We start from the raw sequence: 22310 nt of genomic DNA, 5'->3' as shown, positions 1-22310 counted from the left end.
GAGAATTTTTTATCCAGTTTCCCCGAGCGGTAATGGCCGCCAACTTGCCTGTGGGCTAGTCTCTGATTTGAGGTTTGTGGAGGTCAACTACACCCACCGTTCCGAGCATTCTAATCAATGTGATAAATAAGAAGGTGCTGATGAAGTGAATTCACGGATTGTATAACATTTCACCGGAAACTATTTCGCGGAATTCATTCTCGCGGTTGAACATTTCGCGGAATGACATTTGGCGGTACGTAACTTTTTGCGGTACGACATATGGCGGATTGTACCTTTTCGCCGAATAACTATTGGCGGATTGTACCTTTTCGCCGAATAACTTTTGGCGGAATGTACCATTTCGCGGAATGCACCATTTCGCGGAATATTAATAATAATAGCCTTTGTTCATTCAGCATTCCAACATTATTACCTGCGAGGTCTCTAAGCCAAGTTACTATTTTGTTTTGCATTCGTTTAACACGAGATTAACGAAACTATCCTTCAGCATAGGCTTGCTTTGCAGTCACGCATCTTCCCGCACGGCTAAGGAACGCCTCCCAGAATATTTAGAAGTAGTTTTCAAAATTTCAATTGCCCCTTATACCGGGCAGATACATCCATTTAAAGAAGACGTTACCCCTCCTTTCGCCTTATACCGGGCAGCCGCGTTAATCTAAAGAAGGCATTATCAACTCCTTTCGCTTTATACCGGGCAGATGCATTCATTTAAAGATGGCGTTACACCTCCCTTCGCCTTATACCGGACAGACGCGTTCCTTTGAAGAAGGCATTATCAACTCCTTTCGCCTTATACCGGGCAGATGCATTCTTTTTAAAAAAGGCATTATCAACTCCTTTCGCCTTATACCGGGCAGACGCATTCTTTTTGGAAGGAAGGCATTACCAACTCCTTTCGCAGATGCATCCATTTAAAGAAGGCGTTACCCCTCTCTTCGCCTTATACCGGGCAGACGCATTCTTTTAAAGAAGGCATTATCAATTCTTTTCGCCTAATACTAGGCAGATTTCATTTATTTAGTCTACATCTAAACAGATAACACTGAATAAACAATTTGACGCCATTATACGCCTTATACCGCGTCTGCCCGGTAATTATTAATATTCCGCGAACTGGTGCATTCCGCGGAATGGTACATTCCGCCAAAAGTCATTCGGCGAAAGAGTACAAACCGCCAAATGTCGTACCGCGAAAAGTTACAAACCACCAAATGTTACTCCGCAAAATGTTCAACCGCGAAAATGAATTCCGCGAAATAGTTTTCGGTGAAATGTTATACAATCAACAGCAGTCATTATCAATGGTATCCAACTTAAGTCAAGAAGGTACAAAGTTCATCGAGCGATCGTTCGCTGTGATCACGCACTGAGAATATGAACAAAATTGTACTCAAGAACAATGAGTACTATTGTTATTCATTAATCTGATCGACGCTTTCGTTTTTACAGCAAACTGTACAAATATAATAATGTTTGAAGTCATAGCAAGTTCACGGTTTGTTGATACGTGTTGTTCATAGACTGTAAACCGATTATATTTCGAGATGGTAACCCAGACTCACTTGCAATTGAAGTATGGCAGCGAGAATTTCGCAAGTCATTATTTAGAAATTGATCTAAATTTGAAATTGCAAAATGTGTAAATTGAAAAAAAGTCATTTTATTGTTTTATTTTCAGAGACAGTGTCTAGAAACAATCACACGTCAGCTGAGTCTGAAATTCATTGAACACAATGTCCGTTAATACCAAAAAGACGATAGCAGACTATTTCGCAAAACCTTGGCCATGAACTGATCAATCGATCTGCATTGTTCAACCCAAACCATCTGAAAATGATGAAATATTTGCCATCGATAATCCGTCGCAACGGTTCCCCATACAACTGCGTTATGGTGAAGGACTGATAAAAACAATGATGGTATAAATACTACATTAGAAGCGAATCTAGACATCAGTTTAAAGTGATCCATTAACATTCCTCAAGATGAAATCGGCTCTGGTCATTGCCCTGTGCTTCTGCTTGTTCACGGTATGTTTGACAAGTTGAGTTTATCAGCTTTTTAAAACTTAAGATTTTTTTTCAATCAGGCTGCTACAGCTGCCCCACAACCAGGACTGCTCAGCTCCTTGACCAACATCGTTGGAGCCGTTGTCGATGGTACCGTTAATGTGATCAACACCGTCGTTACTGATACAGCAAACCTCATCAATGGCGTTCTGGGCGGTATCGTTTCGGGTATCACAGGCACACAAACATCACTCAGCAACACTATCGGAACTATCGGAGGTGTTCTCAATAACATAACATCGGGAATTGTCAATGCTACTGGCACCGCTCTGCAGAACGCCTTCTCGACTGTGGTCAATGCTAATATTGCCTTGAACAACGTTGCTGTGGCCGTATTAGGAAACATTTCCAGTGATGTAGCTACTGCCTTGAACAACACGGTCTCTGGTCTGAAGAATCTGGCTAACAATTTGAATGCAACGGTCGCTAACGCCATCAGTGCTGGAACCACTGGCACGTCAGCATTCTTGAATAATTTGAACAATCTGACCAATGCCATCAAATCTGCTGTGCAGAACGTTACTGGAACCTTGAGCACGGTTCTTCCTACCGTTGCCGCGAATGTTCAATCTCAGGTGAACTCTATTGGAAATACCGTCAGCGGACTTCTCGCCAATGTCGCCTCTAATGTTGGAACCGTTGTCAAAAATGCTTTGACAAACGCTGGAAATGCCCTCGGAAAAGTCGAGACTGCTCTTGCCAATTTGACAAGCAACGTTGTCGCCGGCTTGACTGCTGATGCTCAATTGGCTGTTCAAACCGCTGTCACTAACCTTCAAGGTCTGGCAAGTGCTCTTAATGCAACGATTGCTAATGCCACCAGCGCTGGAACTACGGGAAGCAACAACTTCGCATTGGCTTTGAACAATCTCACCAGTGCCATCAATGCTACGCTACAAGGAATCTCTGGAACTCTGTCCGCATCGGTCCCCACTCTGATCAGCAACGTTCAATCTCAGCTGGCCAACGGTCTCAGTAACCTCGCCAACCTTGCAGCATCTGTTGGAAACACCGTCGCAACCACCGCCTCTAACACGCTGTCGAACGTCCTCGCTGCTCTGGGCAACACCAAATCCGCCCTGACCACGGTTGCCAATAACGTTCTTGGTAACGCTTCTGCCCTGCTGTCAGCCGATGTGCAGGCTGCCGTTACGGATCTGCAGTCGATTGCTAGTTCCTTGAATGCCACTTTGGCCACCGCCGTCGCCACCGGAACAGCCTTAACCAGCGATGTTTTGGCCGCCCTAAACACTCTGGCTACCAGCCTGAATGCTACCGTCCAGGCGGTGGCCAGCGCCCTTGTGACGGCGCTGAACACTACCACCACCACCAGCACGACTACGACCACGACGGCAGCGCCAGCGACCGCCCTCTGCGGAATTGTTTGCCAATTGCTGAAGGCTTTGGGTTAAAATAGTTACAAAGCGTGGGGTTTGGATATTATTTGCGGGAAATGTAGATTTTGCAAAATAAAAATAATAATGTTTTAATAACATAATCGCATGAATTTCTTACTATACAGTTGGATTATCAAAAGTTATATCTGTACAATTTTGAAAGAAACACCTTTTTCAAATATCTCTACCTTTGTGAAATTTAATCATAGCTATCTCTCTCACTTCCAATCCGGTATAGAAAGTTAATCGAGATTTTTGTTTCGAGTTGTTGTTCAAACATCTGCATGGTCTTTTAACTGTTTGTCAAATGCAATATTGGTTGCGATCAATGCTTTAAATAGTGACTTTAGCAACCTTAGTAACTTGAGCTGACATAAAACCGACCAAACGAAAAGATTAATCTGAACTGCGGGATTGGATCTAGACTAGATCTAGAAGAAAGAAACTTATTCCAGATAAATATCCATTCGAATAGCGACGGGTTCTTTTATAGGACACCATGAACATAAGTTATTCAACGCAAAACAATCTAATCAAATAAATCCTTTAATTAAAAACATTCAAAGATGTAGTTACTGGCAAAAAATGGTCATTAACATTATATTACATAACATAATTATCGAACAATTACAATTTCCTTTTTAACTCTCAAATCAGTTCACCTACCTGTGAGAAAACCTTCTGTCGCTTCCGGTACGCCGCTTCCGCCTCCTGCTTTCGCTGCTGTTCCGACTCATTAATCGGTGCCGACTCGCTGGGGAAAGTTTTCAGAATTTTCAAATTATGAAACGAATGCATCTGGTGAACCATCGGCTGCTGCTGCAAAGCTTCCGCCCTCGGTTCACCGGCCCGTACTGCATCACCGCCATCCCCGTCGTCGTAGTTTTCATCGTCGCCGTCGCCATAGTCATCGGCATCGTCGTAGTAGTTCCGCTGTTGGCGCCGGTCCTCGGCGAAGCCAACCGGATCGTTAGTGTTATCATTGTAATAACTTCTACCGGTGGTACCATCCGTTGGGGCGGTGCCTCCTCCACCGGCGTCGTGATGCTGGTGCTGTTGCGTTGGGAACTCGTTACGCTCGTCCTCGCTCGATGTGGCACCGGAAACGTCCCGTGCGCCGTTGGACCGCCGTTCCCATTGGTCCTCGTTGCCGATAATTAAGTGCTCATCGCAGTACTTGCTGATGCGGAAATCTGCGAAAAGCCAAAGGGGAAGAAACGAGAGAGGTTAGGCAATCGGTTCGGTCGATGGGGATCCGAAGGGCTACGGATCATTGAGTTGGAAGTGCTGGTGACATGTGTGCGGAATCGCTCGGGGCAGGGGTTCACAAACTGTGGGTCATAGTTTAAAAAAAAAGTTTGAAAACACGAGATTCTATGTCGAACGTGTCGAATGATCAATGGTTAACCGGGTCTTAATCGTGTCATAAGTCTTCTTCTTCTTCTTCATTGGCATTACATCCCCCACTGGGACATTGCCGCCTCGCAGCTTAGTGTTCATTCAGCACTTCCACAGTTATTAACTGCGAGGTTTCTAAGCCAAGTTACCATTTCTGCATTCGTATATCATGAGGCTAACACGATGATACTTTTATGCCCAGGGAAGTCGAGACAATTTCCAATCCGAAAATTGTCTAGACCGGCACCGGGAATCGAACCCAGCCACCCTCAGCATGGTCTTGCTTTGTAGCCGCGCATCTTACCGCACGGCTAAGGAGGGCCCCGTGTCATAAGTCCTAGGTGAGATTGACGTTCAACAGGACATGCAAGAATTAAGTAATTGTGATTGATTTGCAATTTTAACCATACTTATAAAAAAAACTAAGATAGAGTATTTCGTAATCGTAATGCGTTGCAAAATAATCTGATTTTTGTAGGAATGGTTATTAGTAAACTGTTTATAAACAAATTACATGGCTATTGAAATAGCTAATAAATAGGATTTTCGGCTTTCAGTCACATGAAAATGTTGATAATTTCAAATCAGTGCCAACGTTTCGATCCTGGGGTTTGGATCTTCATCAGAGCTTGATCCAAACCCCCGGATCGAACCGTTGGCAATGATTTGAAGTTATCAACATTTCCATGTGACTGAAAGCCGAAAATTATTAGCAATAAATACAGTCGAAATCCCTAAAAATATTGAAATAGCAATCGTCAATTTGAATCACTTCAATGAGTGGCCCCTTACGTCTGTATAGATTCCAAGACAAATAAGAGAAATCAGATATCACAAGCTTTTAAATCCAGTCATTTAAGTGCTTATTAGTAATCGGGATCGTAATTCGCATTCATTCTTACGAGCAGAGAATGCTTACTCACGCAAATTTTACCGATCAATCTTTTTGCGGAAAGGAAAAAAAGGTCTGATGAGACATAATTATTCTCCCCTCACTACCAGAGGCGCGAACATTCTCGAGAAAAATTAGTGAGGCAAAATTTGTTTGAAACGAGATCAGAAATTCGTCAAGAAGGCACGATTTTCGTTCATCTTTAAAGATCGTCTTGAAGAAAATGGATGAAAGATGTTTTTCGCCACAAACTACGAAAGAAGATTCTCCTGCGACCCGAAAATCGCTTAATTTCGTCTCATCGAAACGAAAAGTGGTGTTATCTTATTATGAGATTAGCACTAAGCTTCTCATCAATACATACCGAGTACATGCGGATCGTGCTTGACAACTTCTGGACTGGCGAGAGGCGCAGGAACCCATCCTCCCATCTCTAAGTGATTTCTCACTTAGGGGTGAAGGCGGCAATAATTTATAGAGTTTAATTTTGAGCGGCAACCGACGATGTCGCCATATAGTGGTAATCGATTTAGCTAAAGTCGCCCCACAAGGGGGCGAAGTGGGTCATGCTGAAAGCTTCTGTGTGCAGCTTAATTAATGACACTTAGGTGTTACACAACCGACTGCATGGATCGCTCCATTTCAGATGGAAGGTAAAGTTTTCTTGGCATTAAAGGACGACTGGCGCTAAGAGGTATGAATAATACAAAACAATGAGAATTAGCTATAACCAAGCGTAATTATTTCAATTCACTTTATCAATGAATCATAGCTGCTTCTACTTATGGTTTGCACGGTTAATAATATATTTATTATATTTATCGACATCCGACAAAAACTGGGAGGTAAATGAAATAGTCGCTCTTTTCGTGAACTTGATTAAGAATGATAAAGTTTTCGGGATTGATTAAAAATCTATCTGGAATCGAATAAAAAATACAAAGACCCTCTTGAAATGCCTGTGAAATCACTAGAAACGTGATTTGATGACAATTCGGAACAAAATCAGATACGATTACAATGATCGGAGTTTGTCGGAGTTATTGTAGAGCAGCAGTGCAGTGTAGCCTCATTCTAAATAATTGATTACTCGGATTTCGATACTAAGCAACTACGATATAACGGAAGTAAGCATAAACCATATTTTACACCGGCAGCCAAATAAAATTTCCATGAAGAATTAGAAATGTTTCATAAACAAATAGGAAATTAATAAGAAAATCAAATATAAGCAATAAATAAATATACAATTTCTACAAAAAATGCAAAATTTCCATAAACGTTGTGAAATTTCCACAAAACCAACTAAAACCAACAAAAGCAATGTCCATTTGATAGAACTTCACTATTTTTTTTTGAATCTTTATTTTCGTGATTTTTGATGTATATAATAAGTTCATCACGGTAGAACTCTTCTATAGCAGAACGTTTCTCCTGAGCTTACGATTTGGTATGGATGTGTTTGGTAAAAAAGAGTCTCTTTTCACTTGTCATAAGACGAGTTTGTACAATCCCTTTTATTGGTTTTCGAGACTATGACGAAAAGACGGAAATGCATGCCTTAACCCTAATAACAAAATTTTCCACATAAAAAATATTATTCCACAAAAAACTAAAAAAATTCCACTAAATAATCAATAAAGAGCAATAAAAAACTAAAATAAAAAAAATCACATACAAAATAGAAAAAATCAATAAAATTGATAAAATTTTCCATAAACTTTAAACGCTTTTCAAGAAGGGGTCACCTATGGAAAACGCTCAGTTTTATTGGTCATAAATGTCGTTGCGAATGGGTCATAATGCCCAGCGTTTTAGATTGATGTATAATCACAAAAGAGAGCTAGGTTCCCACTTGCTTCAGTAAAATTGTTCCTCAGGATGTTGGCTTCACAGGAGAATTTTTTTTTCCAGTGATCAGTTTTCAGGAAGAATGGATGTTCGAGGTACTCCAAAACGTTCTTGAGTTCAGCCCAAGCTATCTACCACATGTGTCTACCACGAGATGTCGAAGGAACTCCAAAAGATTCACGAATTCAGTCCATTTTATTAGATCAACCAAGCCTTTGGCAATATCCTCATCATCGGTATACACCGAATCCGGTTGAATAAGCATATGATTCCAATTTCCAGTTGCGCAATGAATAAGGAGGTGTTCATGTCGCGCAAAGTCCATTCGATATAGTGACGTTTTTTTTTGCTGGGCGTAGAACCACTGCGTTCAGTACTTCAGAACTGTGAACAGAAGTTCCTTGAGATATGGTTTGAAAGGACCATTAGAGTAACTTCTTCTTCTTATTGGCATTACATCGCCCACTGGGACTTTGCTGCCTCGCAGCATAGTGTTCATTTAGCACTTCCAAAACTTTTCGGGTTTTAACCAAAGTTAATATGTTTACATTCACAATGATATGGAAATGCTAATATTACCTTCAAAACTTAGACGTACATTCAGACATTCATGATAAAATTAAAGGCGAAAGTATAGATATAGGGGAACTGTTCCATTTTCCATCTCACTGAGCATATATTCATCTCATCGAAAAACAGAGAAATACAGCATATCATCGCTTCTTTTTGCTAACACGCGTGCTCACTGGTGAAAAAAATTACAAAAAAAAGAAACAAACCGAATTTCTTTTCATTGCTTTGTTTTTGGATGGGATGGAAATAGGAGCTATGGGATGAAGTGCCGAACCGTTCCCCTAGCACTGATATTCTTCCCCCCCCCCTTCATACGGGAGTTTGGCAGAAGGAAGGTCGTGAGATTGATACCATCACAATTATTGCCCTCCGCTAAACTTGCCCCCACCCCCCCCCCATCCCCCCCCCCCCCCCAGAATATTCTAGAATAATTATTATGAAAAATCTTAGAATTTCTACGGTAAATTATCCAGAAAGACTCTGAAAAAATTATTAAAATTTTGAAAATTCATCAAAATTTTTGCGAGTAATTCTTTGGACTTATAAGCGAAATTTATCGAAATATCCATTAGACATTCTTCGGAATTTTTACAGCAATTTCTTGCGGATTTCTAATGTAAACCCTTTGGAATTATAAATGAAAAATATTTGGAATTTCCAAAAAAAAAAGTTGAAAATCCACGTGAAAACAAAACAAAAAACTCTTTTAGTTTCCATACTTTTTTTTTGCAATTTCTGTAAGAAAGCCTTTGTCTAATTCACCCGAAATTTTAACGACAAATTTACCAACATTTCCACAGAAAATTATTCGGAAATTCTTTGGAATGTTCATTGGAAATTTTTCTAAATTTCCTCAGAAAATTGCTTAAACTTTGCAAGGAAAATAAAAAAAAAATTCTGGGAATCTATTTTAAAATACCACGGAAATATTTCGGTATGTCCGCTGAAATTTAAAATTATCTCACGAAATATAGTCGACTTTATCTCACGAAATATAATCGATTTGCCTTGAAACCAAATAATTTTTTAGAGTAAATAAATAAACGTCATCCATCTCACGGAGCCGTGGCAAGAAAACGTTTTTTTCTGCAGATTTTAACCAAATTATCGAACCATTATAATTATAATTTTTTTCTTTATAGATGGATTAAATAGAGCCGTATTTTGGATAATTGTTGAAAGGATTTTGGAAGTCACACAGATGCCTCCATATACAACAAATTTATGTTTCGGTTGCTAATCGATTGATTTTCGGCGAGAAATAAAACCAAATTAGTAATAGTTACAAAAGATTGACAGCAGAAACGATTTACATTAAAATTAGAGGGGACGATAAAGTTGTGAACAAACAAAAAGATGCAATGAATTTTAAAACCGCCTATAACTCAATTATAATGAAGCTTTGAACCCCCAATAGCGTAACAATAAGAACAGATGTAAACAACTAGTAGTAGTAATGGCCGTCTTAGAGTAAGGAAGCGGCAGGAAGATTGTGAGTGATTATTTTGTTTTTTTGACAATATATATGTATGTATTTTAGAGTCCGCAGAATATGGTCGAAGGCCAGTGAATCGACCGAAACGTCCGGACAATCTGGCAAACATTTGTATTATTTCTCGCCGAAAATCAATCGATTAGCAACCGAAACATAAAATCGCGGCGATCGATCCATTGTCATCATCACAACAAATTTATGGAAATAAATTTTGAGTGCCATGTTTGACTGTTTATTTGGAATTTTTTCCGCATCGATTCGATGGTTCGCGAATTGTTCGGAAAAACCTTGGGAGTGACAGTAGGATGATCATGATTAAGTTTTACCTGTTATTTAAATTGATTATATTTTTGCAATAATCGATCAAATTTCGCTTGTGATGATCGAACGAGCCTTACTTGTCGTTCCAGAAACAAATCTTGAACGACAAGCAAGGCTCGTTCGATCAATACAAATAAAACGTGTTTGAATCTCTCAAAAGTATAATCTATTTAACAGGTAAAATTTAATCGTGATCATCCTACTTAATAGTTATAAGTCTCAGAAATATATGAAAAAAAAAATGCAAGTCTATTACTTTTTACGATACCATTTTTATATCTTTCTGGACAACCATTTTTTGGACTTCATTCACGATACATAAACTGCCAATGATCGCATATTTGTAACACTCGCATTTTGTTCATTTTATAAAAAATCTGTGAATCGTTAAGAAAGCGCAATTTATTGCATCTAGTCCCACAACAGTAAAATAGGCTCTACTAACTTGCTTATCTGTGGCAAGTTGAACATGATTGGGTTTGTGTAGAGGATTGAAAATAGATTTACAAAACCAACCAAAATGCAAATGTTACAAATATGCGATCATGGGCAGTAAATGTATATTTCAAATCTATTTTAGTCTTGCTTGTGCAGCACGTGACATTAATGAAGTACTTGACAAAACAGTTTATTTTCGTTAGTTTCGTCAAAATTATTTATAATTAAAAACCTAAAATACAAAAGAGGAGATTTAAATATTACCGGAAAATTGGAAGAAACAAATTGTCTAGACACCGTGATGAATGTTGGATGACATTTGTTTATTTACGAGTATAACTTTCTAAATATCAAGGCATACTTGATGAGTTCCATTGTTTTCTACCTCTTGAATGTCAAATTGGAAGGAACTATAGTATCTCTCCCTATTCTTCTTCTTCTTCTTCTCCTTCTTATTGGCATTACATCCCCACACTGGGACAGAGCCGCCTCGCAGCTTAGTGTTCATTAAGCACTTCCACAGTTATTAACTGCGAGGTTTCTAAGCCAAGTTACCATTTTTGCATTCGTATATCATGAGGCTAACTCGATGATACTTTTATGCCCAGGGAAGTCGAGACAATTTCCAATCCGAAAATTGTCTAGACCGGCACCGGGAATCGAACCCAGCCACTCTCAGCATGGTCTTGCTTTGTAGCCGCGCGTCTTACCGCACGGCTAAGGAGGGCCTATCTCCCTATGTCGATGGTTTCATCGGTCCCTTTAATCTACATACATTTTGGTATTCTATACATTTCGATAACCTCCCTATCGCGATATCTCTCTATCTTTTTATCTCGATGTGTTCTGTCAGTGTTGTAAAATGTCATTTGCATTCGTTTGTATAATTTTCCCAGAACTTTTTTCAGAAGGTAGCTATCAATTCATGTTGTATGACGAACTTATAGCGGTTAAATGGGCCTACAACTTTGTCTAACGAGACTTTGCTGTAAATATGTAATCTGGGGCGTGGGAGGCAAAATGTCATTCAAATGACATTATGTCAAATGACACGTGACATTTTGGAGAGTTTTCACTCTCCAGCCTTTGATGTTATACTTAGAGCAATGTACCCTTGGACAAAAATATAACCCTACTCAAGCGTTATGAGTACATTCAAAATTATGGAAGAAATTTTGCTTCTAAAGAAAGTTATGAACAAATTAGTCAAATGACATGCAGATGACATTTTACAAGTCTGGTTCTGATCATATTTTGTTCTGACTTCACTCTCCCTATGTATCCATTTCAATTTTCCTTCCATTCGTCAATATCTCCCTCGATGGTCCCTTCAATATCGAGATGTAGAGAGGCGACTGTAATTCTAAATTTTCATGAAAACTTGCTCGGAATTTTGGCGGGATTTTTTTTGGAATTAGGAAGAGAATTCTTGGGATTTTCATGGATATTTTATTAACGGGATATTGCATGGAATTAAAAAAAGCATCAACATTTTCACGGAGAGTTCTCTGTATTGACGGGAAGTTTCCACGGAATTTCAACCTAAAATTTTACGAAATTCTTTCGTTTTCTACAAATTTAAGCTGGCGGGGAGAATTACAGGAATTACAGTTGACGTGCTAATGTAAAAGTGTCGACGGCAGAAGCACACATCTCCAGGAAGAATCGAATCCAACGGTAATTTAATTAATTGCCTTCGAGGTATGGTTTCAGCAGCTGTGGACAGTTGATTCAATTTGATTTCGTTTTAAATTGATTTTTGTTTCGTTATATTTCATGTAGTTTGTTTTAATTATGTTTGAAATTTGAATTTTATTGTAAGGTTTACATACTAAAATGAATTCGAATAAACTTAATTACTCAAAACGTCATTGATTTCCATATTTGTTCAATGACATATGGTATTTTGTGAAATTTGGAAAAGTCTACGTAGTGTGCAATGTTTTTAGTTTGAAAAATGGGTTTCCGGTTGAACTGACACGGTTGATCATAATTTAATTACCAACTTACAGGCTTTTAAGTTTCATTCCAGACACAAGGATTCATAAATTTATCGCAATTGGTACAGTTTTTCACTCGATCTTTCACAAATGTACAGAAAAAAACCGTAACACAACCTTCAACCAACGGGAACGAAATTTCTGTGAATGGTCTAAAAGTATCCCCAAAAAATTATCGACAACCTTTATGAGCAAAAATTGAGGATGGTAAATATTGGGTCAGGATTTGTTATAAGGGCAGTATGATCATAGTAAATCCACTCCAAGTCGAAGGGTAGGGTCGTGGAGTGGCCATTATTTCATGTATTCCTAAACTTTTTGGATCAATCATCAATAGAAGGATGTTCAACCAAATAAAACATATAATAACAGATGCATTGGCACGGCAAATGCTGGGTAAAGCGTACCATTGGTACTTCGCGTACCTGAAGGAATAAAATAGACCCCATCTCGCGGTCCTTAGCCTCTTACCCAGCAACTACTATCCGTACCTCCCGCGGTGCTGGCCGGGATACGAGCAATCTTAGGGAAGATCGGGTAACCAACCCCGGTGGGAACTATGGTCGTATGCTGACAGGGAAGGGGGTTTGCTCCTCTTCGGAGGTGCAAATCTTATTGAGCGTCTGTTCTCCATGTCAGGATCGGCTCACAACAGCGTCTGTTCTCCATGTTAGGGCGGCTGATCATCGTCCGAGTGCCAGCGAGGGACTCTAAAGTGAAACTGTGCACCATGGTCCACCGGAAATAAGGAGAATGGTCCTCCGGAAATTTAGGGGTTTGGTGTCAGGCCCTGCAAGCCAGCCTTTAAAAAATCATAAGCAACGAACAATCAACAAGAGAGTACGGACCGGAACCATCGGCGAAGACCACTGCGACGAAAAGGGACTAGCGATTGGAAACTCGGTTCGTGGAACTGCAAATCTCTCAACTTCATCGGGAGCACACGCATACTCGCCGATGTGCTCAAGGACCGTGGATTCGGCATCGTAGCGCTGCAGGAGGTTTGTTGGAAGGGATCAATGGTGCGAACGTTTAGAGGTAATCATACCATCTACCAGAGCTGCGGCAACACACACGAGCTGGGAACAGCTTTCATAGTGATGGGCGATATGCAAAGGCGCGTGATCGGGTGGTGGCCGATCAATGAAAGAATGTGCAGGTTGAGGATCAAAGGCCGGTTCTTCAACTTCAGCATAATCAACGTCCATAGCCCACACTCCGGAAGCACTGATGATGATAAGGACGCATTCTACGCGCAGCTGGAACGTGAGTACGACAGCTGCCCAAGCCACGACGTCAAAATCATCATAGGAGATTTGAACGCTCAGGTTGGCCAAGAGGAGGAGTTTAGACCGACTATTGGAAAGTTCAGCGCTCACCGGCTGACGAACGAAAACGGCCTACGACTAATTGATTTCGCCGCCTCCAAGAATATGGCCATTCGTAGCGCCTACTTCCAACACAGCCTCCCGTATCGGTACACCTGGAGATCACCACTGCAGACAGAATCACAAATCGACCACGTTCTGATTGATGGACGGCACTTCTCCGACATTATCGACGTCAGGACATATCGTGGCGCTAACATCGACTCGGACCACTATCTGGTGATGGTTAAACTGCGCCCAAAACTATCCGTCATCAACAATGTTCGGTACCGACGACCGCCGCGGTACGACCTAGAGCGACTGAAGCAACCTGATGTCGCCACTGCATACGCGCAGCATCTCGAGGCAGCGTTGCCGGAAGAGGGTGAGCTCGATGGGGCCCTCTTGAGGACTGCTGGAATACAGTCAAGCAGCCATTAACGACGCAGCGGAGAACAACGTCGGTTATATGGGTCGAAGTCGACGGAACGATTGGTTCGACGAAGAGTGCAGACAGATTCTGGAGGAGAAGGACGCAGCGCGGGCGGTCGCGCTGCAGCAAGGTACCCGGCAGAACGTGGAACGTTATAGACGGAAGCGGAGACAGCAGACCCGCCTTTTCAGGAGAAGAAACGCCGCCTGGAAGAAGCGGAGTGCGAGGAGATGGAACAGCTGTGCCGTTCTCAAGATACACGCAAGTTCTATCAGAAGCTCAACGCATCCCGCAAAGGCTTCGTGCCGCGAGCCGAAATGTGCCGGGATAAGGATGGGAGCATCTTGACGGATGAACGTGTGGTGATCGAAAGGTGGAAGCAGCACTACGAGGAACATCTGAATGGCGCTGAGAGTACAGGCAGTGAAAGTCAAGGCAGCGGAGGAGATGACTACGTCAGTTCAGCGGACGATGGAAGCCAACCAGCCCCCACCTTGAGGGAAGTTAAAGATGCCATTCAACAGCTAAAGACCAATAAAGCAGCTGGTAAGGATGATATCGGAGCTGAGCTCATCAAGATGGGCCCGGAAAAGCTGGCCACTTGCCTGCACATACTGATAGTCAGAATCTGGGAAACCGAACAGCTACCGGAGGAGTGGAAGGAAGGGGTTATATGCCCCATCTACAAGAAAGGCGACAAACTGGAGTGTGAGAACTTTCGAGCGATCACCATCCTTAATGCCGCCTACAAAGTGATATCCCAGATCATCTTCCGTCGTCTGTCACCATTAGTGAACGAGTTCGTGGGAAGTTATCAAGCCGGCTTCGTTGACGGCCGCTCGACAACGGACCAGATCTTTACTGTACGGCAAATCCTTCAAAATGCCGTGAATACCAGGTCCCAACGCACCATCTGTTCGTTGATTTCAAGGCGGCATACGACAGTATAGACCGCGTAGAGCTATGGAAAATTATGGACGAGAACAGCTTCCCGGGGAAGCTTACCAGACTGATCAAAGCAACGGTGGATGGTGTGCAAAACTGTGTGAAGATTTCGGGCGAACACTCCAGTTCGTTCGAATCGCGCCGGGGACTAAGACAAGGTGATGGACTTTTCTTGCCTGTTGTTCAACATTGCGCTAGAAGGTGTCATGCGGAGAGCCGGGTGTAACAGCCGGGGTACAATTTTCAACAGATTCAGTCAATTTATTTGCTTCGCGGATGACATGGACATTGTCAGCCGAACATTTGCAAAGGTGGCAGAACTGTACACTCGCCTGAAACGTGAAGCAACAAAAGTTGGACTGGTGGTGAATGCGTCAAAGATAAAGTACATGCTTGTGGGCGGAACCGAGCGCGACAGGGTCCGCCTGGGAAGCAGTGTTACGATAGACGGGGATACCTTCGAGGTGGTCGAGGAATTCGTCTACCTCGGATCCTTGCTAACGGCTGATAACAACGTTAGTCGTGAAATACGAAGGCGCATCATCTGTAAGTCGGGCCTATTACGGGCTCCAGAAGAAACTGCGGTCAAAAAAGATTCGCCACCGCACCAAATGTGTCATGTACAAGACGTTAATAAGACCGGTAGTCCTCTACGGACATGAAACATGGACAATGCTCGAGGAGGACTTGCAAGCACTCGGAGTATTCGAGAGACGGGTGCTTAGGACCATCTTTGGCGGTGTGCAAGAAGACGGTGTGTGGCGGCGAAGAATGAACCATGAGCTCGCCCAACTCTACGGCGAACCCAGTATCCAGAAGGTAGCTAAAGCCGGAAGGGTACGATGGGCAGGACATGTTGCAAGAATGCCGGACAGCAACCCTGCAAAGATGGTGTTCGCTTCCGATCCGGCAGGTACGAGACGGCGTGGAGCGCAGCGAGCGAGATGGGCAGACCAGGTGCAGAACGACTTGGCGAGCGTGGGGCGTATCCGAGGATGGAGAGATGCGGCCTCGAACCGTGCATTGTGGCGTCAAATTGTTGATTCAGTGTTATCTGTTTAGATGTTAACTAAATAAATGAATGAATAATAACAGATGCACAACACGGGTTCTTTAAAGGACGTTCGACTACTACCAATCTTTTAGAATTTGTAAATTACTCATTGAATGCTATGGACAAAGGTAGTTTTGTTGAGGCGCTTTACACAGACTTTAGCAATGAATTCGATAGACTTGATATTCCTATGCTGAATTTCAAACTTCAAAAATTGGGAAATCAGATGAGCCTTCTTAAGTGGATTGGATCGTATTTAACAGACTACCAACAAATAGTACGACTTGAAGGGAAACAGTCGCTTCCAGTCAATGTAACATCTGCAGTTCCCCAAGGCTCGCAAATAGGACCTCTTCCATTCATATTGTTTGTAAACGATATATCACTCATTCTTAAGCATCTTAAAATCCTTATTTATGCGGACGATATGAAACTATTTATGGAAATCAAAAATACTGTTGACAATGAAATCTACTTGAACGAAATACACATATTTGATAACTGGCGTAACAAAAGCTTACTACAACTTAATGTCAAGAAATGTAATTTGATCACTTTCAGTAGAAAACGGAGCACACCATCGATAACTGTAACTCTAGGAAATCAACCAGTAAAAAATGTGAAAGGGTTAGAGATTTGGGTGTAATCTTAGATGCTAAGCTAACCTTTACTGACCACTACAACACCATTATCCATAGAGCAACAAATATGCTCAGTTTTATTAAAAGATTTAGTTATAACTTTCAAGATCCTTATACAATTAAAACTTTGTACGTTGCGTATGTCAGATCAATTATAGAATATTGTAGTATTGTATGGTCTCCGTATATGAAATCACATGATGATCGAATAGAATCAATTCAAAAGCAATTCCTTTTATATGCCTTACGCAAATTAGGTGGACAACATTCCCACTTCCGTCGTACGAGGCGCGATGTATGCTTATAGACATCCAATCATTGAAAAAAGCGTCGTGAGTTTCCCATGATATCATTTGTGAATGATATTGTTTCGCACCGCATTGATTCCACCAAACTATTGTCTTGTTTAAATTTTTACACTCCTACTCGGCAATTGAGAAATCGAAACTTGTTTGCCACCTGTCATCATCGAACAAATTATGCAAAATTTAGTCCAATGAATCAAATGATGTCTGGTTACAATCTGTATTGTGAAGCAATTGATTTAGCCATGCCTCGTATGAGCCTAAGAAAATATTTTAGGAACATTAGTTACAATAGAACATAGTTATAAGTTTTTTAATGTAGTCTACATTATGTTTGACGAAATAAATAAATAAATTAGTAAAAGATATTTTAGTAACCAGATAAAGATTGTCGCTTCGGTTTTCTATGTTCTGCTGTCCGAAACATGTGTGGTACCTAACTATCAAATCGTATGTATTTTTCCTTCATTGACATTTAGATCCCCAATCCTCGCCAGCAAAAGATGTTCCGGACAGCGACGACAGCGACAATGTTATCTTGTAACTAAAATATCTTTTGTTTCAGTATGTTCCTCATTGGCCTTGTAATGTTAGTAGCAAACTGGAAAGAAACGTTTCTGTGACTTATATTCAATATCTATTTATTTGCGTAAATATATATAAAAACTATCTAGGTTTCACTGCGGAACCCATCTATTTCTCTAATCCCTTTGTCAATGTTTGCGGATGGCCTTGAGGCGTTAAATAAATCAACCAATGCATCCACAACAAAAGGAAAAGACTTGTGGACGTGCACAGCAATGCATTATTTCATCACGGGTTGAATGGAAGATAAACATGTTTGTGCTTACAACATCATCATCACCAACTATGCTACCTACATCCGCACTATGAAATCCTTTTACACACTGGGAAAAATATCAAAAAATATCAATATAAGTAGAAATGATTTTGAACCTTACGAAAATTCTGGAAGAATGCAACTTCTTTACATGTTTCGCTTGGTTGCATATATTTTTTATTTTTTGAATTTAAGTTGCTAGATGACGGAAATCGATTGTTCAACCAGTCTTAGATTTTTGTCAGTAAAACTATCATCTTCAGTCGGATGTGAACTAGTGCTACAGGACGACACGTCTCTTTGTGAGAAACTCGATGCCCTCTCCTAACCCAATCCAACATTCAACAACGGGACTAGAATTTGCAAACAACGCAAAACGAAAGCTGATGCTCGCTCACATTATTGATTTACCAACCAAAACCACCACGTTGCTTGCTGGTGCTGCACAGTAGGTATGTCCCACTTTTCCGGCACGTTCTAGGTCACGTTCAAGAAGATGAAAGCGGATTTCCTTCCCGGCTGCAGAATAACGGTAGAAGAAAAAGGGACGATGATTGTTTAGGGACCGCGTGTGGACCACTCTGTCTGTCAGAGATGTGATGCTTGCCCATGCTTGGTCTAAACTAGGGGTTATTGTAATTTACTCGGGAACACAACGATTCCCGTTAGAAAAAGGATGCGAACCATTCCATGAGGGTTGGCATCGGAAGAAAATTCTTGTGTTTGAATGCAAATGTGTTTTTCTCGATGCGAATTAGGGATATGAACAAATTTGTCATAAAGCTTATTACATTTCCAAGAAATTATGCGAGGTAGCAAAAAACTGTATATGTACTTCATTTTAGGAAAAGAATATTTCGATTGTTCGTTTTATGACTGAAATAAGGAATCATTTATGAATGAAAAATTATAGTTTTTTATGAGCAAATTTGAAATAGAAAGTTTAATGTGCCATTGATAATAGTAACACTATAATAACCTCTCATAATAACCCTACCCCCAAAAAACCATGTGATCTCTAAGACCTCTTACAAAAATTATTACCATAAAAGCGCTTTTATACAAAGCATGCTCGGAACAGGATGAAAGTCTTCTTTCTCTATGTAATTTACATGTGGTTCGTCCCCATCTTTGCATTTGAACAATTCCAGCTGCATAATAATTATTCATGCAATTATCGTATGAATGGAACACTAGCACTGGTACTGTGCCCGGGGTCGGTGCGAAATTTCCGGCAAGTGTCTATTTAAAATCAGCCTACAGAGAAATAGTCGGAAAGAACTGCGTCCGTCCTTCAGTGAGAAACACGAAATTGGACAGGTGCTGGGTTACGTGAGCATGCCTGGTGGAAAGGTAAACGAGACTATGAACAGGTACCTACGAATTATAGTTTTCTTCAACTTTTGCCACTTTTGCCGACATTTGTTGTACTGACATGTTAAATAATTTTCTGTAATTATAAGATTTTACAAGTTTTCCATTTACTTACACTATGTTGCTATCCATGACGATAACGAAACACTGAAGAAATTTTCAAAAAGGAAATGCAATACGTGTCTGTTGATAAAAAAACAAGTTTAACATGAATGAATTGTTAAATCTTATAATTGTGTAAATTATCACAGAAATAAAGTATATATACATAAAATGTGTAAATTCTCCTCTAGACAAGACGGTCAAAAATAATAATGATTAGGTCGACTACTTCCGTACGAGGTGAAACGGCCTGTCCTTCCGTAAACGAGACAAAACAAATCTCTTAACCCTTCACGTTCCACGACTTTTCTTAAGGATTTCAATAGGAAGGAATCATCATTGCGAAAAATGCTAGAACAAGAAGTTATTTGTCATTTTTGGAAAACGAAAAAAAAGCTTTTCATTGTAAATCAATACCTAGTTACTATATTATATAAGCAGATATCTATTATATAAGCAATCCGTTTTTGGATCATTCAAGATGTATTGAATATAGTTTTTTGTTGTTGAAACAACTTGCTGGACAACTTTGGTGCCAAATTTGATGGAGCTTTACAGCTATCGGGCCGTATCTATCACATTACCGCTCCGCTAGGGTAACTTAATGAGGGTAGTATTAAGTTTACCGTAGCATAGCGGTAGAGCACCCGTCTAGCGTACTGGGAGGTGTGGGTTTGATTCCCATAGATATACAGTGAATATTTTTCATATCTCATAAATATTCTCCTCCTGAAACACATGTTTTCGGTCTTAAGTATCGTTGGGAAGGAAAGAGTTAAATGAGACGAAACAAAATTTGCTCCTAATCGAGGCAAAAAAAAACCCGAACTCTTAATTGGGACAAGGTAGGTAATAATAAATTTTCTGTTCTTAGACAGCCTGCCATCGCTAATGCAAACTATAGTAACCTTTGTAGAATAATTAAACCAGTACATGCATGAGGGTAGGCAGTGTCACTAGAGAGAGCGCATTAGAGTAGAGTGGGGCAAGAGTACGCACTTAGTTTTTAATCGATCATGTGGCCCTTCCCATGATATTGATCACTTCTTACAAATAGCATAACTTGATCTTCTTATGATATTTTAGTGCAAAATATTGATATTATCGTCTGATCTTTTATCTCTTATATCAATCATATCCATATCTCATTTTGCTATCTTATCAACATTTGATATTATTGAGCTATTTTCGTCTACTCGGGTTATGAAGCAAGCTTCTGCATTTCAAATCAATGTCGACGATTCGTATACTCTTCCTCTGTGTTACCCAGTGGAAAAAATATTGAAATTATTGTGATTAGTTTTTGTAGAACCCTTAATGCAAGACACGTGAAAAACGCACTCTTACCCCACCGGTGGGGTAAGAGTGCGCATTTATCCAATCATGTGCTTTAAGTATATATTAATACAAATAAGAGTTAATAACATTTAATTGATATTTAATGAACATATATTAGGGAATGTTTAAAGATTACGTAACTCTTAAAGATGGAGGGGGTCCCAGAAATGTGAACTTTTATGCTAAATACCATTGTTTACTTGTTATAGTTTTAAAACTACAGAGGTAAAATATATCAGGTTTTGCGTGGCGTAAACAAAGGAATTTTCAATCACGTAACGTAAAATTTGACCATTTCATCACCCCTCCCCCCTATCTCACAATTTTTGTATGAATCCTCTAAAAATTATATGGATCGTCATACATCTCGCAACATCTTCCAGCTAAGCATTGCGTAATTTATGGGTGTTTCTTTTGATTAAATGAAACTATCATTTAGATGAAATTGTGTTTTCGTACTATGTTAAGGTGTACATCAAGTCCTAATACAATTTCATAAATTCGCTTCAGTGCTTTGTTCGCTAAGTCCTTTCTAACACCAAATTACTTCAACTTGTCCTCAAAACTTGTAATAATTTTCGATTTCTATCTCTTTTGTCTTAGTTGTGGAACTTTACACTTCAAAGATACACATCAAAGCCAAGGCCAAAGATTTGACATCAGAACTTGAAGATTCACATGCGTACTCTTGCCCCACCCGTCCCTGCGTACTTTTACCCCACAGTCCCAAAATTTATTAAAGTAATGGCTTTGACTACTTGAAAAACCAACCGGATTGATGTTCGGCACCATAAAGTGCTCTATATAATAGGTTATCGAAATAGTATAATGTTCACCTGATTGAACGTATATATGGTAATGAAATACTAGTTGCGAAAACATAATTATTTTTAGCAAAGTGACCAAAAAATTATCTAACTCCATATCTCCCTTATTGTTTATTCAAATCGTTCACAATTACACATGATAATAGTTGGCCAGAATACCTGTCAAACTGATGCAGTGCTGCTAGTTTATCTATTTTTATTACTTCAAAAAATCGAAAACGTACTCTTACCCCACGCGCACTCTTGCCCCACTCTACTCTACTACTCCTTTAAGGTTCCCCCAAACAGCCTTCATAGTTACCCAGTAAACCACATATCGTATAACGAACAGCAAATAAAGTCGCATTTGCGTCCATCAAAAATCTGAATCGCATTGTATATCAAACTTTGTCAGATTATTGTCAAAGGATGTTGTATTGAATGCATCGTATACGATAATTTTTACCGTAGTGAAAATCAATCGTAATTGTGTGAATAAAAACTCGTAATGACTTATACTCCTTGCAATATCCTATATGAGTGCGAATGAATGCCTATGTGAATCGTAATGCAATCGAAACCACTTCAGTCCAAACGGCTTGTTGAAGTTTCAAGCAGTTGTAAAGATATAAATTGTGTAGTTTATGTTGGACAAAAATCCGAGTCA

General features: G+C 40.1%; 2 protein-coding genes across 8 annotated transcripts in view; one reads left to right on the top strand and one right to left on the bottom strand.

Annotated features, from left to right (window-relative positions):
* LOC134212753 (uncharacterized) overlaps window positions 1–22310 on the bottom strand; it is a 394317-nt gene that overhangs the window by 110184 nt on the left and 261823 nt on the right. For all 7 annotated transcript variants that reach the window (XM_062690878.1, XM_062690877.1, XM_062690883.1 and 4 more), the window contains exon 6: window positions 4136–4662. In XM_062690878.1, the coding sequence (XP_062546862.1) occupies window positions 4136–4662 (527 nt within the window). The remainder of the gene's footprint in view (window positions 1–4135; window positions 4663–22310) is intronic.
* On the top strand, window positions 1955–3516 carry LOC134216927 (mucin-5AC-like). Its single transcript, XM_062695689.1, has 2 exons — window positions 1955–2033; window positions 2093–3516. The coding sequence occupies exons 1-2, from the start codon at window positions 1989–1991 to the stop codon at window positions 3482–3484; spliced, it is 1437 nt and encodes a 478-aa protein (XP_062551673.1). The 5' UTR covers window positions 1955–1988; the 3' UTR covers window positions 3485–3516.

This window comes from Armigeres subalbatus, chromosome 2 (genome assembly GCF_024139115.2).
Source record: "Armigeres subalbatus isolate Guangzhou_Male chromosome 2, GZ_Asu_2, whole genome shotgun sequence".
Classification (NCBI taxonomy): Eukaryota; Metazoa; Arthropoda; class Insecta; order Diptera; family Culicidae; genus Armigeres; species Armigeres subalbatus.
Note: the sequence above shows the minus strand (reverse complement) of the source record. Positions and strands in the feature narration are given on the sequence as shown.